The 18,532-nt window shown below is 36.3% G+C and overlaps 1 protein-coding gene and 1 pseudogene across 6 annotated transcripts in view; one reads left to right on the top strand and one right to left on the bottom strand.

The window, feature by feature from the left end:
• Window positions 1-18,532, top strand: part of PREPL (prolyl endopeptidase like) — a 56,653-nt gene that overhangs the window by 29,852 nt on the left and 8,269 nt on the right. For 5 of the 6 annotated variants that reach the window (XM_032652516.1, XM_032652517.1, XM_032652512.1 and 2 more), the window contains 7 exons: window positions 313-519; window positions 1,952-2,087; window positions 7,656-7,872; window positions 8,481-8,666; window positions 12,651-12,848; window positions 15,171-15,346; window positions 18,214-18,430. In XM_032652516.1, the coding sequence (XP_032508407.1) occupies window positions 313-519; window positions 1,952-2,087; window positions 7,656-7,872; window positions 8,481-8,666; window positions 12,651-12,848; window positions 15,171-15,346; window positions 18,214-18,430 (1,337 nt within the window). The remainder of the gene's footprint in view (window positions 1-312; window positions 520-1,951; window positions 2,088-7,655; window positions 7,873-8,480; window positions 8,667-12,650; window positions 12,849-15,170; window positions 15,347-18,213; window positions 18,431-18,532) is intronic. The other variant, XM_032652514.1, reaches the window with a different exon arrangement.
• On the bottom strand, window positions 16,508-18,034 carry LOC116764582 (annotated as a pseudogene).

Genomic DNA, 18,532 nt, shown 5'->3' with positions numbered 1-18,532 from the left:
GATACTGTGCTAGGCACTATATAGACTATTCAGGGTCACTTAACGTTTTCTTACTTTTCTAGGTTCTATATAGACTATAACTATCAAGTAACATCACATAGGTTGATGCATTGAATAATATTGAATAGCGTAGGGTAGTATTAAATACTAATGCAATTTTCTGTACACATCAAACTGCTGTCAGTGTTCAAAGATGCCAAAACATAGCCTCTTACAGAAGCGGAATGCTAGTTTAAAACATTGAAATACCGTTTAAAATTTTTTGAAGTATATATTTGTGGAATTATCTCCTTTATCCTTTTCTTTATGCAGCAGACAATGATAATTATGAAGTTTTGTTCAATTTGGAGGAACTTAAATTAGAGCAACCCTTCATTGATTGTATCAGAGTTGCTCCTGATGAAAAATATGTAGCTGCCAAGATAAGAACTGAAGATTCTGAAGCATCTACCTGTGTAGTTGTGAAGCTCAGTGATCAACCTGTAATGGAAGCTTCTTTCCCAAATGTGTCCAGTTTTGGTAAGCCACCAACCAAAACAGTCTTCTACATTGAAAAGGCAACAGTAAAGAGGATTGTCCACACTTTGCAAACATTTTTACTTGCTCACGTGAGTGAATGAGAGGATGAATGCCTGATCTGTTTATCCCTGTGGACTCTATACCTTCCTCTGTGCCTCTTATTCAGGAGACCTTCCCTTCTTTAGTTAAATATCCAAATTCATGTTCATGTTTTTAAAAGTATTGTAATTGGAGTCCAGGTTGTACAGCATATGTTAATATATCAGTAATTCTTTGCTATTATTTAGAGTACATTTTCACATAAATTGTCTCTTAATATTTTATTCAACTTTAAGCTTGGGTATAATTTTTTCATTTCACATCATCTTGTTAAGCCATTATAGCGCATTGCCCAGGGTCACTACCAAGGAACTCTGGAACACGATGAACTAACTTATTCAATAAAAGCTATGATATTTTTTTTTTTTTTTTTTTTTTTTTTTTATGCGTTACGCGGGCCTCTCACTGTTGTGGCCTCTCCCGTTGCGGAGGACAGGCTCCGGACGCGCAGGCTCAGCGGCCATGGCTCACGGGCCCAGCCGCTCCGCGGCATGTGGGATCCTCCCAGACCGGGGCACGAACCCGTGTCCCCTGCATCGGCAGGCGGACTCTCAACCACTGCGCCACCAGGGAAGCCCAAAGCTATGATATTTTTACCAATAGAACCAACTTTAAATTTATCACTGAGTGATATATATGTTTATACTTCATCCTCCCTTTTTATTTTCTGCCATAAATGTCCCCATTGTTTAATAACTAAATGCTTTTGCAGTGAATAGAAATTATACCGTATCTAATTGATTCTAAGGCATACCTCTTGTACATTTTAACCTCTCTAAAATCAGAATGCATACTATACAATAATGTCTTACAGTCACTGTCAGCCAGGTGGCAGTCATGATGTAATTGTGTGAAAACTTTCATTGACAGCCTCTGGTAAGATCTAGAAAACACCATATTTAGTAGTTTGAGATATCCTGTGGCTTGAAAACAGGCAGAAAACATTTAGGCATGAGAGAAAATGGTCCAAAATTTCCTCAGATTTAGAGGTTGTAGATCTAAACATAATTCATCTCCTGAAAGCAAATGTGACTTTACCAAAGTCTTTCTTAAATATTGAATATTCACCTCTTATTAGAAACTTGAGTACCCTGAGACTAATAACTACTTGAAAACGTAGAATTGATGTAGTAGTATCTTATTCTCTGGAAATATCTCTGGCTTATAAATAACAGGGTTAGACATAGTCAAACCTATGTTAGATTTAGATTTCCAGGGATAAACTTGCACATCTCTTCTGTTTGGCACTCAAAATTAGAATGCACTGTGCCTTTTCTTTTTTTTAAACTGTAAATAGGTGGATATATATAATTCTTTAATTATTTTCTTTTAGAATGGGTAAAGGATGAAGAAGATGAAGATGTTTTATTCTACACCTTCCAGAGGAACCTTCGCTGTCATGATGTATATCGAGCCACTTTTGGTGATAACAGGCGTAATGAACGTTTTTACACAGAAAAAGACCCAAGGTACTAAAACAATGCAATTAAGTCTTTTTCTTCAGAATATTTCTCTAGTTATCTAAAGTGCTGCTCTTGGTTGACTTAAAACATTGATTTTGGCTGGAATCAGATATAATAAGGCTAAGAGGAGCATAAGCATTCTTTTATAAGTGGTTTAGATTCAAAATTGGAAATTAGTTACATTCAAACTTCAGAGTGAACACAAATATATCATTAGATTCAAATGCTGAGTCACTGACATTCTCTCTGTACTGACACATGAGAGGAGTTGTTAATTAAACATTTAATATGGTTTCCATGCAGTAATTATGAATCTCTTGTAAGTCGTAACTAGAATAACCATGGTGCCAGTTACACAGAATTCACCATTTATTTCATATAGGTTACCTGAATTTTAAATTGCTTGCTTTGAACCATTATATACATTGGTCTTTAAATTTTACTTTCCCCAATACTTTGGTAATTCCTCTTTAAAGCTAATTCTTTTTGCTTCAGAACTTATGCCTCATATTACTACTTAACCATGCTTGGGAGGAAATGATAATAAATGTATCTGGCAAAATCCCTTAACTCTTACCCAGATACACTTTTCCAAATGATTTATGATAAATTATTTCTTAACACCAGGGTCCTGTCACCTCTTACAGTATAATTTGGACAATGTCTGAACAGATTTTGCAAGAGAGAAAAATTATCTTTAACACCAAATCTATGACAGTAAAATTGATACCCAAAGCAAGAAAAGTAACCCTTCACTTAATAAAATCTCAGAGCTGACAAGGACCTTAAAGAAAATCTTATACAACACCCAGTTTATATAAAGAACTTGAGGTCTGGAGAAATTGTATTATTCCAACCCATAGAACTAACATTCTGGGTTCAGTAATGCTGTCATTGCTTTTTTTCTGATGATGATTGTTTTAATGAGAATTTACTAGAACCAGCTATTCATACGATCCACTACTTTATGTGTCATTTGTCAAGGATATCTTTTGGAGATGACAGTTTAAGCTAGTAATTTATTACATTGTATCAATGACTTATGATTGTGAACCATTTCACATCTTGTGAATAAAACTCAAAATTGACCCTGTGAGTCATACCCTTGAATAAGGTACTTAATTGCCATATGTTGTTACTATCCTAAGTTCTAAGATTGAGTTATACATACATTTAAGATTCTTGATTTTTGGCTTCTAGTATGCTTTTTCTACCCCAAAAAGAATTAACCATAATTAAGTATGTTTAAACCTAGTTTGGCATCTGATCTCCAAAGCACAGATTAGTTTGTCGATTCTGAATACAGTTGACCCTTGAACAACTGGGGGTTAGGAGCACTGACTCCCATGTGGTTGAAAATCCACCTATAACTTTACGGTTACCCTCTTTATCCACTGTTCCATATCTTTATCCACTGTTCCATATCAGAGTATTCACTGTTTATCCACTGTTTCATATCAGAGTATTCTCTTTAACCACTGTTCCATATCAGAGTATTCAACCAACCACAGATGGTGTGGTATGTATTTATTGAGAAAAATCTGTGTATAAGTGGACCCCACCAGTTCAAATCCATGTTGTTCAAGGGCCAACTGTACTTAACAGCCCTAATCCAAAGGGAAGGACCAAGAGGGAAAAGCAGCATACCAGTAGAGAAAATGTAATAAAGGTCTTTGTAGAACTTCTAAGACAGAGCTGTTTTTTTTACTGTGTTTGCTTTGATCCCCAGGTTTCAGTATTCTGCTCTCACAAGTAAGGTTAGCCAAAATTCTTTTTCTAGTTTCTTGAGGTGTGAAGTTCATTTGAGATTTTTCTTTTTTCTTAATGTAAGTGTTTATTGCTATAAATGCCTCTATTAGAACTGATTTTGCTGCATCCGTTAGGTTTTGGTGTGTGGTATTCCCATTTTCATTTACTTCAAGGTTTTTTTTTTTATTTCCCTTTTGATTTCTTCTTTGACCCTTTGGTTGTTTAGGAGTGTATTGTTTAATTTCCATATATTTGTGAATTTTCCAGTTTTTTTCCTGTTAAGACTTATTTTGTGACCTAACACATAATCTATCCTGGAGAGTGTTCCAGGTCCACTTGAGAAGAATGGTATTTTTATTTTTTTTTTGCTGTTGGACAGAATGTTCTGTATACGTCTGTTAGATCCATTTGTTCTAAAGTATAGTTCACGTCCAAGGTTTCCTTACCGATTTTCTGCCTGGATGATCTATCCATTGTTGAAAGTGGGCTACTAAAGTCCCCTACTATTATTATGTTGTCTATTTTCCTTTCAGATCTGTTAATATTTGCTTAATATATTTGAGGGTTCTGATGTCGAGTGCATATATATTTATGCTTGTTATAAATCTTCTTGACGAATTGACACCTTTGTCATTATGTAGTGGCCTTCTTTATCTCTTGTTAGAGCTTTTGAGTTAAGGTCTATTTTATCTGATACAAGTATAGCTACCCTTGCTCCCTCTTGGTTTCTACTTGTGTGGAATGTCTTTTTCTTTATTTTGACCCTATGTATGTCCATGCAACTGAAATGAATCTCTTACTATAGGCAGCATATAGTTAGTTCTTTTTTTATCTGCTTAGCCACTTCTTGCCTTTTGATTGGAGAATTTAATTCATTTACATTTAGAGTAATTTATAACAGCTAAAGACTTACTAATGCCATCTTTTTCATGTTTTCTAGCTGCTTTGGATCAAGAGTTCCCAGTTCTTCCTTTCCTACTGTCTTCCTTAATGAATTGATGATTTTCCATAGTGCTATATAGTTTGATTCCCTTCTCTTTATATTTTGTGTATCTACTGTAGGTTTTTGCTTGGTAGTTACCACAACTTTACTTCTCTTTCTAAGAAAACTGTTACTTACAGAGATGCTTGTGTTCTCACTTCCCTGTAACCACATGTCTGCCAGATAATTGACTGAGTAATTTATCTTTTGATTACCTGTGTCATCATTACACATAAATAAGTAGATAAAAGTAGCAAAAGAAGTGTTGAAAATAAAGAGCAAGATAGGGCAGGGGATTTGCCTTACAACAATATATTAAAACATGTGAAGGCACAACAGTTAAAATAATACAAATTGACAGACCAATAAGAGAGACCAGGATAACCCTAAAACAGACCCTAGAATGTGAATATTGAATATTTGGATGAAAATAATTTTCATCACTTTGTACATTAGTATACATTACTAAAAGATTTAAAGGATCTATTGGTAAAAATAAAACCATCAAAAAAAAAAAAAAACCCTAGGTGAAAATATATGTATTTCACTGAGCTTGGTTGAAATATTTCCAGAGCATAAAATCAATAGAAGAAATTACCAGGGGTAGTACCAATATTCTTGATTACCTAAAATATTAGACTCTTATGTCAGAAACTATTGTAAACAAAATCCATATGACACATATGTGTGTGTGACTGATTCACTTTGTTATGAAGCAGAAACTAGCACACCATTGTAAGGCAATTATACTCCAATAAAGATGTAAAAAAAAATCCATATGACAAAATGGGGGAAAGTATTTTCAACCAAAAGGACAAATTAATGTCCTTAATTTATAAAGAGATGGTTATAGACCAATAATGTAAACTACATCACCAAGTTTAAAATGGACACACTGCAAAGAAATAAAATTGACAAACATGGTAATGTAATCCAGTACAAAAGGAATTTTACCAAAATGCTTATCTCTGGGGAGTGGAATTCAGGGTTATTGTCCTTCTTTATATTCTTTAGTATTTTCAGTATGAATTACTTTTGTAATAAAGAAACATGTAGGTAGAATATTTAAAGGCATCCAGTGTGTCAGTATGAATTAGTGTAATGCTCTTGGGATAGTATTTATTATTGATCAAGAGTCATAAAAATACTTAATCATTAAAACAGTATTTCTGTTACTAAGAATTTATCCTAAGGAAATAACTATAAAAGTTGGGAAGAGGGACTTCCCTGGTGGTGCAATGGTTAAGACTCTGCACTCCCAATGCAGGGGGCCCAGGTTTGTTCCCTGGTTGGGGAGCTAGGTCCCGCATGCATGCCGCAGATGGGAGTTCTCATGCCACAACTAAGGAGGCGGCAAGCCTCAGCTGAGGAGCCTGCCTGCTGCAGCTAGGGAACCCACTGGCTGCAACTAGGGAGCACACATGCCACAACTAAAGGAGCCAGTGAGCCGCAACTAAGAAGCCAGTGAGACACAACTAAGGAGCCCACCGGCCGCAACTAAGGAGCCCACCGGCCACAACTAAGAAGACCCAGCACAACCAAATTAATTAATCTATATTTTAAGTTAGGGAGAGGGAAACTGTCTTCATGACATATTCTCTTTTATATTTATTACAATGAAACATTAAAATCTACATTTTTAAGAATTATGATAATTCAACTCGATAGAATATTAGGTAGCCATTAAAAATAATGATCACAGACTGTATAACTAATGTAGGGGAAGATGATAATATGTGTAAGAAGAAATGCAGGGACTTCCCTGGCAGTCCAGTGCTTAAGACTCTGCGCTTCCACTGCAGCGGGCACAGGTTCTATCCCTGGTTGGAGAACTGAGATTCCATGTGCCGCGCAGCGCAGCCAATTAAAAAAAAAAAACCTAAATGCAGAAGCCAGAATTGCATCTATATTTTTTAAATAACTACATCTATTTAAAGACATGTACAGGACTTCCCTGGTGGCGCAGTGGTTGGGAGTCCGCCTGCCGATGCAGGGGACACGGGTTCGTGCCCCGGTTCGGGAGGATCCCACATGCCACGGAGTGGCTGGGCCCGTGAGCCATGGCCGCTGAGCCTGCGCGTCCGGAGCCTGTGCTCCGCAACGGGAGAGGCCACAGCAGTGAGAGGCCCGCATACCACAAAAAAAAAAAAAAAAGACATGTATAAAATACAATTAAGCCTTAGAAGGAAAAATCGAAAAATTTAAATAGTTAATTTAAAAAATGTGTTAGGTTAGTGAGATTGTGAGGGTTTTTCTTCCTATTGTTTGTTTTGTTGTAAAAACTAGGAGAGTAGGAAAAAGGATATCCAACATGCACAGAGAAGAAAAACAAAGGAAACTGTCCCTTTTCTTCCCTACAGTTACATATCTCCTCTAGGAAGTTTATTTCCTCTTCTCAGGAAAAAGCCCTATAATCGATTAATGTGATTGAGAGTTAGATGATGTCTGTAGTTTACCTTGAAATGCATTTTTTAAAAAAAGATAGATTGATAGATACATAGATATGTGATAAAGACAATATAACAAAATGTTAGCCATGATTGAATCTTAGTGGTAGGTATATCGGTATTTACCTTACATTTCTTTCATCTTTACTGTATGTTTGAAAATTTTTTATAAAATGTTAGAGAAAAATTATTTTGAATGCCTTTGGGGAGGAAATGAGAAATATAATAGCCAGTTTTTATAAGCAGTATTCACTAAAGAGTTTTTATTTTCTATCTGCATTATAAATTAATATATATACTGAACACCAGTGAGATATTGTCATTAACAAGATAGCCTGCATTTGAAATTTATTGGGTTTTCGTATCTCTCTCTCCCTCTCTCTTTCTTCTGTGCAGCTTTTTTGTTTTCCTTTATCTTACAAAAGACAGTCGTTTTCTCACCATGAATATTATGAACAAGACCACTTCAGAGGTGTGGTTGATAGATGGCATGAGCCCTTGGGACCCACCAGTACTTATCCAGAAGCGAATACACGGGGTCCTTTACTACGTAGAACACAGAGATGATGAATTATACATTCTCACTAATGTTGGCGAGCCTACAGAATTCAAGGTAAATCCTGTATCCTCCTGGTCCCCATTTAGGCTCTTAGGGAGTGTTACACTAACATCAACATTTCTTGCTCTAAAAGTTTATTGTTTTGTAAGCTTTGGGTATTGTAAAAACTAATGCTATCTTCCTATGTAGAACCAATCCCCTTTCTCTTCCCTTAGAGCTAATACCTCTTCATATTTTAATTGTACCTAAAAAGATTAGTAAATGAAAACATACTCTATCCTGAATATATTAGTTATCAAAGCCAAACTTAGTGGCTTAACAAACTTTTATAAGCTTATGATTTTGTGAGTGAGCAGTTTGGATTGATCTCAGGCAGTTCTTTTACTGGTTTTGGCTAGGCTCATTGATAGTTCCACAGTCAACTAGCTGTCAGTACTCTCACTCAAATGTCCATTGGTTGACCAGTCACCTAAGCACTGGGCTATACCCACCCAGCAGGCTAGCCTGGGCTCATTCATACGGTGATGTATGCACAGTTAGTTCCTTCAGCTCTTCATAAAACAGTGAAGACGAGTATGGTCTGGTTTTCAGTGGTTTCATTTCTGGATGCAGTAGTAATCATGTTCTGGTACCTAGATCTCTTCTAATTTTGTTCCACACAGCTAATGAGAACAGCAGCTGATACCCCTGCTATTATGAATTGGGATTTATTTTTCACAATGAAGAGAAATACCAAAGTTGTAGACCTGGACATGTTTAAGGATCACTGTGTTCTATTCCTGAAGCATAGCAATCTACTTTATGTTAATGTGATTGGTCTGGCTGACGATTCAGTTCGGTCTCTAAAGGTATGTTTAATTTTCGAAAGATAATACATTAGTCAAAATATATGCAGTTTATTAACAGAACATCAAATTTTGAATAATACCAATATACTTTTTCTTAAAAGAAAATTAATTTAAATGGAATTTAGCATATTGGGTCTTTATCAGGTTTAGGAGGTTTGTTTTAGAATTACTTAGAGGACCTTCCTTTTTGTGCACTTTTACTTAAAAATATTGTCTTATAGCATGAATTTCAGAGGTAAAGTGCCATTGTATTTCTCTTTCTGCTTATCTCTATATCACATATCTCTACAACTTTAGATATAGTAATAACTCAGGCCAACTTGGCAGCTAGTGCCTAACCACTGCCTCCTGTTCCCATCCCACACCCCCAGTGGGGATAGTAGTCATACCCACTGTGTTTCTGCTACTATGTTTCTGCCACTGCATTCTCATATCTTCATCATCTCTTTGCCAATTTTATTGCTAAAACTGGTGAACGGTAACGTTATTGCCCAGTTTTAAAGCAGCATTAATATGTGACTTTAGATAGCATGCACTGAAGGGAAGAAGAGAGCCCTCTGTTTTGCTTGATATGGAGTTGTGTGACCAGCAAACAGACCACTTGTACCTTCCCATCTGTACTACTATCACAATTTTTGTTAAAATGCAATTCCAGTCAATTCACTGGATGTTTATCAAATTTCTGTGTGCAAAGTACTGTATTGGGTGCTCTGGAATGGCAAGATAGTAGGACAAAATATCAGGCCTTAAGGAGAATACAGTTTATCATGAGATTAGACTAGTACACAAAGATCAAGTATAAGATGGGTTTAAATAAGTGGGATCAGAAACATAAAATGTGCTGTGAGGCCCAAAGGAAAGGAAGAGGGCCCAGGAAAGCTTTGAGGAGAAGTAGAATTTGAGATAAACCAAAGAGGATAGATAGGATTTTGATGGGTGGGGAAGGGAATGGTATTCTAGACTGAGAAAGTCCATCAAATGAAGCTCTAAGCTGGAGAAGTTCAGAAAATGTTCAGGAAACTGCTAATAATTCATTTTTATTGAAGCAGAATAAATTTCTAGGTGATGAAGCTATGATTTGACATTCTTTGACTGTCAAGGTGGTGAATTTATGCGTAAATTATGAAGAGGGGAACATGTGAAGTGTGCGGGCAGGGGAATAATTTAAGGAGTCAAGCTGTACTTCATGAGGTTATCGGGCAGCCGTGTTAGAGTACACCAAAGCACCAAGAGATAAGGGGCATAGAGGCTAGTTTTGAGATTGTTACAGTGGTATAAATAAGAAATAACTAGGGCCTAAATAAAACAACCAAAATTTTCCATCTACTTCATGAAATCAAATTATCAAATGTAATGTCTTGTGCCTTAGAAGGCTGTATAAATGTCCTAAAACAAAAATGGTGATTTTTTAACTCAAGCAATTTTGTTACTGCTTTCATCTACTGAATTCAAAAGTGTGTCTTTTCACTTGCTAATTGATACCAAATTCAGACACCTTCAATCCAGAAACTGGCAGAGCATCTGTTCTTATTGTAGTCTATAGGAATAGGGATGGGAGAAAATATATAATTTCTAGCAATGCATTTATTATAACAAAATTCTTTCAGAATTAGGAATGTCATGAGACTTTGCTAAGATGTGATTTCTAAGTAAATATGGCCTTTTATATTTTTTGTATTTTTAAGATATGCCTCAGTTTCCATTGTTTTAACTTCCATTAACACAAACATCATGTCTTTCATTTATTCTGTATCCTCTATTTCTTTATTCCTTGACCTTTCCCAACCTGTAGTGCCTATTATGATATGAGTATGATGTTCTGAGTCATCATCACATGGAATCAAATACTATATTATATACCAGGTGCTAGTTAAAGAGAATTCTATAGATCAGAGCCTTTTTATGAACTGGATAACACTGATTAATATGCACAGACAGTGCTATATACAAAGGACATCTGTAAGCCATACCATGAGTGGATTATAAAGTATTTCTGTATGTAACATCTCTGCCCAGTGCGCACTTGACTAAAAGAGCTTTATAAACTCAATCTCAGCAATAGAAAATGTGAAGCCCTTAATATATTGCCTCATATCCTTGGTCATCATGTCATCAGTATTTCCTGGTGATGTTTTTAGTTATGATATATTATTTGGTTATGATATTTAATTAAAGCAAATTAGGAAATGTTTTGCTTTGTGCTAACGTCAATTCATCTGGATCAACCTGCATGCTTGGGCTGATTTTCTTTCAGCATGTATGTCTTAATCATTCTTTTGATGAAATGACTGGTTAGCTGGTAAAATGCTTAAACTAAACCTATTTCTGTCAAATATCTCAAGGAATATCTGCATATCACCTGGCTAGCTTATAATTCTTCTCAGGCTCTGTTCATTAATATACATAGATGATACTGCAGGCTTATCAATAGGAAATGTGGCTGAAGATATCCTTGAGATAGTTAATACCTCTATATCAGCTGGACAAACTTTAAAAAGTCCATAGCCTTGGAACAGTTTTTGTTATGATTAAAACTTTAACCTTGGTCCCATTAGTTTAAGAAATACACCCAAAAGACTTTTTGATTTATTGGAACCATTTAATCAGAAACTAAGCTTACTAAAAAAAACCAAAAAAACTAAACTTACTACATGAGTCACATGGAAAATGTTTTAAAGTGTCACCAAAGGGGAGAAAAACTTGTACCCCTGAGGGCTGAGGAGCCTTGTGCCCTCAATCTGAGGCCTCTGTTACAAGGTTAATAGCAATGCTTCTTCCTTTTTTTCCCACTGAGGTCTCAATTTTTACTCGTTTCACTTTTGCTACCAGATTTCCCAACTTCCATGATTACATTTTTCTTTCTAGTTATGGCTTATATTTAAATAAACAAATTATCCTTGAAAATAACCCACAATCTGAGGAGAATAAATTAGGAACTCTTTTAGAGAGACATTGCAAATTTATGTCCCTAGTGTTTCAGGGCAGTGGATTCTTTGGATTAATTGCAAGGAATTTGCTCTGTGAACATAAGCTCTTTGGCTATAGTTTCTACAGGTTAAATGGTACACTCTTTATGCATACATCCCCCACGTACCCTTTCTAAATAGTGCCCACCAGTGACATTGCTGTGCCACGACCTCTGATTTTCTAAGGAATTTGCCCTTTCTACAATTACTCAGGAAAAGAAAGGCAATTTTCTTTTAATGTTCTGACTCTCAGTACCATTTCTAACACACTGTCAGCCTGCTTACTAGAGTTCTTTAAAAGGTGTAAGAGGGATGTTAGTGGAAGGCTTGAGGCTGGACCCTGCTGCTCTGAGAGAATAAATTTTGATTTCTTTCCTTTTTTCTTAAAGTTAAAAATCTTAAGCGTAATAGCTGTGAGTCTCTCAGAGTGGATGTGCGGGAAAGGTTTTCTTCTGCACAATGGTTACCCTGGGAGCTAAAGTTAAAAACAAATTGTAAATGCTTTAGTGCTGCTGAGCCAGTTTGTAGCCCTGGAATAATAACTGTCATCACTGCTGCTGTCCAGGCAGCAGAGTAAGGGCTGCTGGGTAAATTATTAAAAACACGTGAGAAATTTCATGTTCTATGAGAATAGAGAATAGAGATCTTGAAGATGTTTCTGGGTTCTGGAATTACTACTTGATTTGCTGTTATTCTTAATCATTTTGCTGTTTCATTGCCCAAGTTTATATACCCCCAAAATAAACTTTTTTATTGAAGGAGGCTTCATGTAAATCTAGATTCATGATAAACCATTTTCCTGTACTTTTTCCTTATTTTATTGGTCATTTGCATAGAGTTTTGTTTTTCACTTGAAATATTTTTTGTTGTGCTGAAGTAACCCTTAGATGAGGCATTATGTGATAATGGATAAAAATAAATTTGATGTCCATATCATCTTGTTTGGAGCAGACCCAGAAATTTAATTAATAATACTTAGTGTCTAGATAAAGAGTAAAAATAACTTTTATTTCTTCAGCTCCCACCTTGGGCCTGTGGATTCATAATGGATACAAATTCAGACCCAAAGAACTGCCCCTTTCAGCTTTGCTCTCCTATACGTCCCCCTAAGTATTACACGTATAAGTTTTCAGAAGGTAAACTGTTTGAGGAAACTGGACATGAAGACCCAATCACAAAGACTAGTCGTGTTTTACGTATAGAAGCCAAAAGCAAGGTAAGTCTTTGTGAGCCTCTGTTTGTTGAAAGGATACTATTTGTCAAGTATTGTGCAATTGCTGGGATTACATTAGCACAGTTTAGTAAAGTGGATCTCACATTCCACAGCAAGACCCAAATGATTTTAAGGGGTACATGGACTTTTTTTTTTAACTTCTGATACTCATGCATTTATTTTAACATGGATTCAAAAATTTATAACCATCATAGCAAGCCCTTGATTTCATGTGTTGTGTATATTTGAATATTAAAAGTTGATTTCAAGAAGAAAATAATCAAGTTTCTGTGTAGTTATGACAAAAATTATGAAGGTAGTAAGCAATTGACTAGAGTGAACTAGACTAATATAGACTCCATGCCCTCATGGAGTTTAAATCTAGTGGGGAAGATGCTAGATTTTGAAGAAGTAATTACTAATGTACTGATTGCTGCCAAGGAAGACGTACTGAGTACAGTGGAAACATATGGTAAAGGGACCTTACCTCGTCTGGAGAAATTGGGGAAAGCTTCTCTGAGGAAGTAATGCCTCTAAGATGATCAAGAGTTAAGCTAGAAAAGGGGAAGGAGGATTCTGTTTTGTGCAGAGGCCCTGAATTGAGGGAGAAATAATGCATTCAAGAAGTATAAAGGAGAACAGTATGGCCAAAGTCTAGCGTAAAAGAGGGAAGATTGTCCGGGGGCAGTGGGAGGTTGGGGAGGTAGTAAGTAGAGAAGAAAATTTGAGCAAGTGAGGAACAAATTAATACATAAACCATGGCCTTGAATTTAAGGAATTCTCAGAGCTTAGCACATCATACATCAGATAATTTTGCATGTACTGACAATGAATCAAAACAGAAGCCTTTTTTCCTTGTGAATTTTTTCTTTAATTCACTGATTTTTTAAAAAAATATCTTTAAGCAAAGACTACTTTAATAACTACTTTATAAAAGCAATACACGCTTATTAGAACAAATATAGAATGTATAAAGTTTAAATGACTACTTTTCAGTCCTGTTTGCTGTACTGCATAGAAATAAGCATTGTTAACACATTATCACCTTCCAGATTTTGGGGTTTTGTCAACAAAATACATATGTTTAGGCTTTGTTTTGTTTTACAAAGATGGGATTTATACCAATCTCCCAAAATGTTGTAATTTTACGCCAAATGGAAAGAACAGTGAAGCTAAGCTCTTGGAGAGCCAAGGGATTCTTCGTACCTTAGGGAAGAAGGAAACAATTGCTAAAGGGAAGCTGCTGTAACTACAGGCATTTTTGCACTGCTGATGAACTCAGGGATTCAGGCCATCACGGGACTTGCTACCATCCTTACCTCTTCCTTTTCATAAGTTTTCAACCAACAAGCTTTTCTCTGCTTGTTTATTGGGTAGGAGGCAGGAAGATGAACACAACAAGATTATTTTATAGAAATAAATCTGCATCATTTTATAAGAATGAATCTTACTGAGAAGTGAAAATTCAGTTACGGTGAAAATTCAGTTACACTGTCATAACGGGTATAATAATGAGAGGAAGAGTTCTTCCTTATTTGATAACACTCTAGTGCCCCAAAGTGAAGTTTTCAAAATGGGAATGAAAAAAATAGGGAGAGTGGCCTGGTTATATTATTTTCCTTATGTAAACTAGTGCTTTTTAAGTTTCTGTAAGCAGGGTGAGAACCAACATTTTCTACCCTTTTTCTATGAAAGGAAGTCAGTTGAGTGTGAACTACACTGGAGTATAGTTGTTTGCCCTAAAAATAATTTAGATGTTAAAATTTATAAAACTTAAACTGCTTTTAAACATTTTAAAAATAAATAGGTCTTTGAAGAGGATGTGGGTGGGTGTTAGGTCAGTAAGAGATTTCAGGTTTTAATGATTGAGAATTCTTACTATTGGGTACAGAAAATTGAGTTGTTAAAACTTCTTTAATTAGCATATTTGTATATATTCAAAGATGAGAAATGCCCATATGTAACCCGAGGTATAGGAAGAATACCGTGCTAGTATATCTAACCTTGATAGGTATTTTGGCTTGTTGTGAAAGAAAAAAAATTGTTATACTGAGTAGTGAAGAACTCTTTAAAGTCACTTTACTGTCCTGAAAAGCTACATTTCATAAACTGTTTTCAAGCCAGACTCTTGCTGTTCCTTTCTAGTTACTATTATAGGTCAGCAGAGTAGCTGAAAATTAAGGACCTGAGGGATTTTTAGAGACCGTAACTCTTTTGTCTTAATTAAATGAAGTTGGTGCTCAACATCAATAAGCAGCACATAAAATTGGGGTTAAAACTGTTTGAGAAGACTTCTTTACCTGCATAGTAAATCTTCATTTCCAGGATGGAAAATTAGTGCCAATGACTATTTTCCATAAAACGGATTCTGAAGACTTGCAGAAGAAACCTCTCCTGGTACATGTTTATGGAGCTTATGGAATGGATTTGAAAATGAATTTCAGGCCTGAAAGGCGGGTGTTGGTGGACGATGGATGGATATTAGCATATTGTCACGTTCGGTGAGTCAACACATTTTGCCTGGAATATGAGTACTGGAGTATTGTCACATGTTCAAAATAACAGTATATTGGGGAGCAGAAGTTTATTTTCTCATTTGTATTGTTGAATTTGTGTATTCTTAAACCTGTGCTAGTAGAACCTGATTCAGTAACATATTAATTAATCCCAAAAGCAAAAGGGTAGATTTTTCGGATTTTACACCAGATTTTTAGGATTTTTAGAATGGATAAACTAAGCACTGTACTTTCTTATTTACATTATTGTTTCCATTTAATTCTCATGAGTTTGGGTTTTTCTAAAATAGCCTCTTAAGCTGGACTTCCTTTTTTCCACTCTAACTTCCATTTTATTTAAGCTGTTTTCAGGACACAATTAGTATTATATGTTTCTGCTTAAAATTCTTTACCACTTCCCCATCTCCACAATAAAATCCAAATACCTCAGTGTAGTATTTAACGTCCTAATGATTTGGCTTATCTTTGTAGTGGCATCTGTCATCACTTCCCAAACATGTCCTGCTCTCCAGACATCCACATCCTACACATCCAGCCTCGCTACATGCTTTCAAATGACAACCTCTTTCCCCTCTGTGCCTTTGCACATGCTGTGTCTTGATGCCTTCCCTTTCTTTGCCCTACTGGGAACTCACATTCTTCCTTCAAGACTCAGCTTAGATATCACCTCCTTAAAGCATTCATGTTCCTGACTCCTATATATACCCCTAACCTGACAGGTGGATGTTCTCTCCTCTGGTTCTGGTTCTGTTATAGCAGCAACCACATTGCTTGGTAGCTGTTCTCTTTCCCCGCAAAATTATGACCTCCAGGACAGAGGATTCTACTTTTTTATATTTTTAAGGCCTGCATTTAGCACAATGTCTGGTAAACAGTAAGCAGGCACTCAAAGCATATTTGTTGAATCAGTTTTTTTTTTTTTAAGGAAGATTTATTTAACAACTAGTCAAAAAATGATACTGTTTTTCCATATTAGGTACTAGAGTCTTGCAAAGCTGACCATTAGATCTATTATAATAGATATTATTGTTTACATTAGATGATCTTTAAAATCCCTCTCATTTCTAAGATTCTCTATTTTTAAAACTAGAATAAGGTTTCATAACTGACTCATTACTAAATTATGTCACTTAAATTATTAAATCTTTAATATGACACTACCTTTGCGTGTTTCAGTTCTGACTCTGCCAGTTCCAGTAATTTTTTCTGAATGCAGCAACTCTTCTTGTCTTAAAATCTCTACGTTCTTGTTTTACAGATACAGATATTTTTTCAAATTTGTGACGGCATAATTGTTGGGACGTTTCATCCTACAGAACATCTTTATTTTTCACTCTTGCTTTAGCCAGTGCTTTATTACCATTTTCATAATCCAGTGGTGACCTAGATCTTAGATAGAGGAGATCCTTAGCAGCTTGAGATTCTCTTAAGTAATATTTTAAAAGGTCAGAAAGTTTGAGGTCCTCATCAGCTGACACTTTTTCTTGTTTTATCAAACAGTTCTGAACCTTTAAGAAAAACTTGCATATATATGTAGAAACCTGAGTTCCTAAAGCACATAATGAAGAACCAATTCTATTGTAATCATCTGCAGCACTTTTGTGGGATCTCATCATCCTGTCCGATTGAGCAGATGCATCCTTAACTCGGTTATGGTATTCTAAAAGGAATGTTCGTTCATGCTCAAAGAAATCTACATCCTTTACTCAAGAAACAACTACTTCATCTGCTGATTTAACCACATCTTTGAAGAAATCTTCAAGTTTCTCTTTTTTATTTTGTCCTCGCACAGTCAAATGTTGATTATATTCCAGGAAGACATAGAAATTTAAATCTTTCCTCAAAATGAGGTGTGCTGCCACACAACACAGGAACACTTCATGCACTGCAATGGTTTTTTTTTTTTTAACATCTTTATTGGGGTATAATTGCTTTACAATGTCTGCTTTATAACAAAGTGAATCAGTTATACATATGTTCCCATATCTCTTCCCTCTTGCGTCTCCCTCCCTCCCACCCTGGTCTTCTTGAATATTGCCAAATATACTCAGCTTCCAGCTCCTGTTTCATCTTTGTGAATTCTTCCTTTGTCATAGACCCTTCTCGAAGTTTCTGTAGTTTTTCCTTTGAGGCATCAAAATCGGGTCTTGGTGGTGCTTGGAGGGATAATGTAACCTGCATAGTCTTCACTTTCAATGAAGGAATCATGAAGCCAGATAAGTTCCTTGTGTTGTCGAACAACAGAAAACTCATTTTGTTTAAAATTTGGCAATGAACTCTGTGTGTGAACAGTGAATTTTACTTTCTCTCTCTTACTAAGAGCATCAGAAATGTCCACCTGTAGAGCAGCATCACTTTGAAGATCTACATTTATTGCTTTGAGTCCGCGGTCCTCCTCTGAGAGGAAGTCGGGGCTGTCCTGCAGGGTTGGCGGGGCCCGGCACGCCAGGGAAGAGGATGGAGTGGGGGAGGCACAAAGCGAGACATTAGTGCCAGGCCGATGAGGCCCCCATGCCTGCCCCACGCCTGCTGCCCCCCACTGCACGCCCGGGTCTCAGCACCGCCTTGAATCAATTTTTGATTGTTTGTGTCAGGGGTTGGCAAACTTTTTCTCTGAAGAACAAAATAGTAAACATTTTAGGCTTTGCAGGCTACATATGGTCTCTGTTGCATATTCCTGGTTGATATTTTTTTTCCCAACCTTTAAAAATGTAAAAATCCTTCTTAGCTCAAGGGCCATACAAAAACAGGCCTCTGGGGAGATTTAACCCGCAGACTGTAGTTTGCTGACCCTGACCTATATATCATTTACATTTTTTCCCCACTAAAACTTTTTTGCCCTTTAATTTCAGGGGAGGTGGTGAGTTAGGCCTCCAGTGGCATGCTGACGGCCGTCTAACTAAAAAACTCAATGGCCTTGCTGACTTAGAGGCTTGCATTAAGACACTTCATGGCCAAGGCTTTTCTCAGCCAAGTCTAACAACCCTGACTGCTTTCAGTGCTGGAGGGGTGCTTGTGGGAGCATTGTGTAATTCTAATCCAGAGCTGCTGAGAGCTGTGACTTTGGAGGTAAGTACTCTGCCTCTGCGGTTTACAGAATAGGGAGGCGTGAAGTAATAGATGCTCTAAGAAAAATTTTCTGTTACAGTTTTACCATAGCATAGGAGTATA

The sequence above is a fragment of the Phocoena sinus genome, chromosome 13 (genome assembly GCF_008692025.1).
Source record: "Phocoena sinus isolate mPhoSin1 chromosome 13, mPhoSin1.pri, whole genome shotgun sequence".
Taxonomy (NCBI): Eukaryota; Metazoa; Chordata; class Mammalia; order Artiodactyla; family Phocoenidae; genus Phocoena; species Phocoena sinus.
The sequence above is the reverse complement of the archived record's forward strand: the minus strand, read 5'-3'. Positions and strand labels throughout refer to the sequence as shown.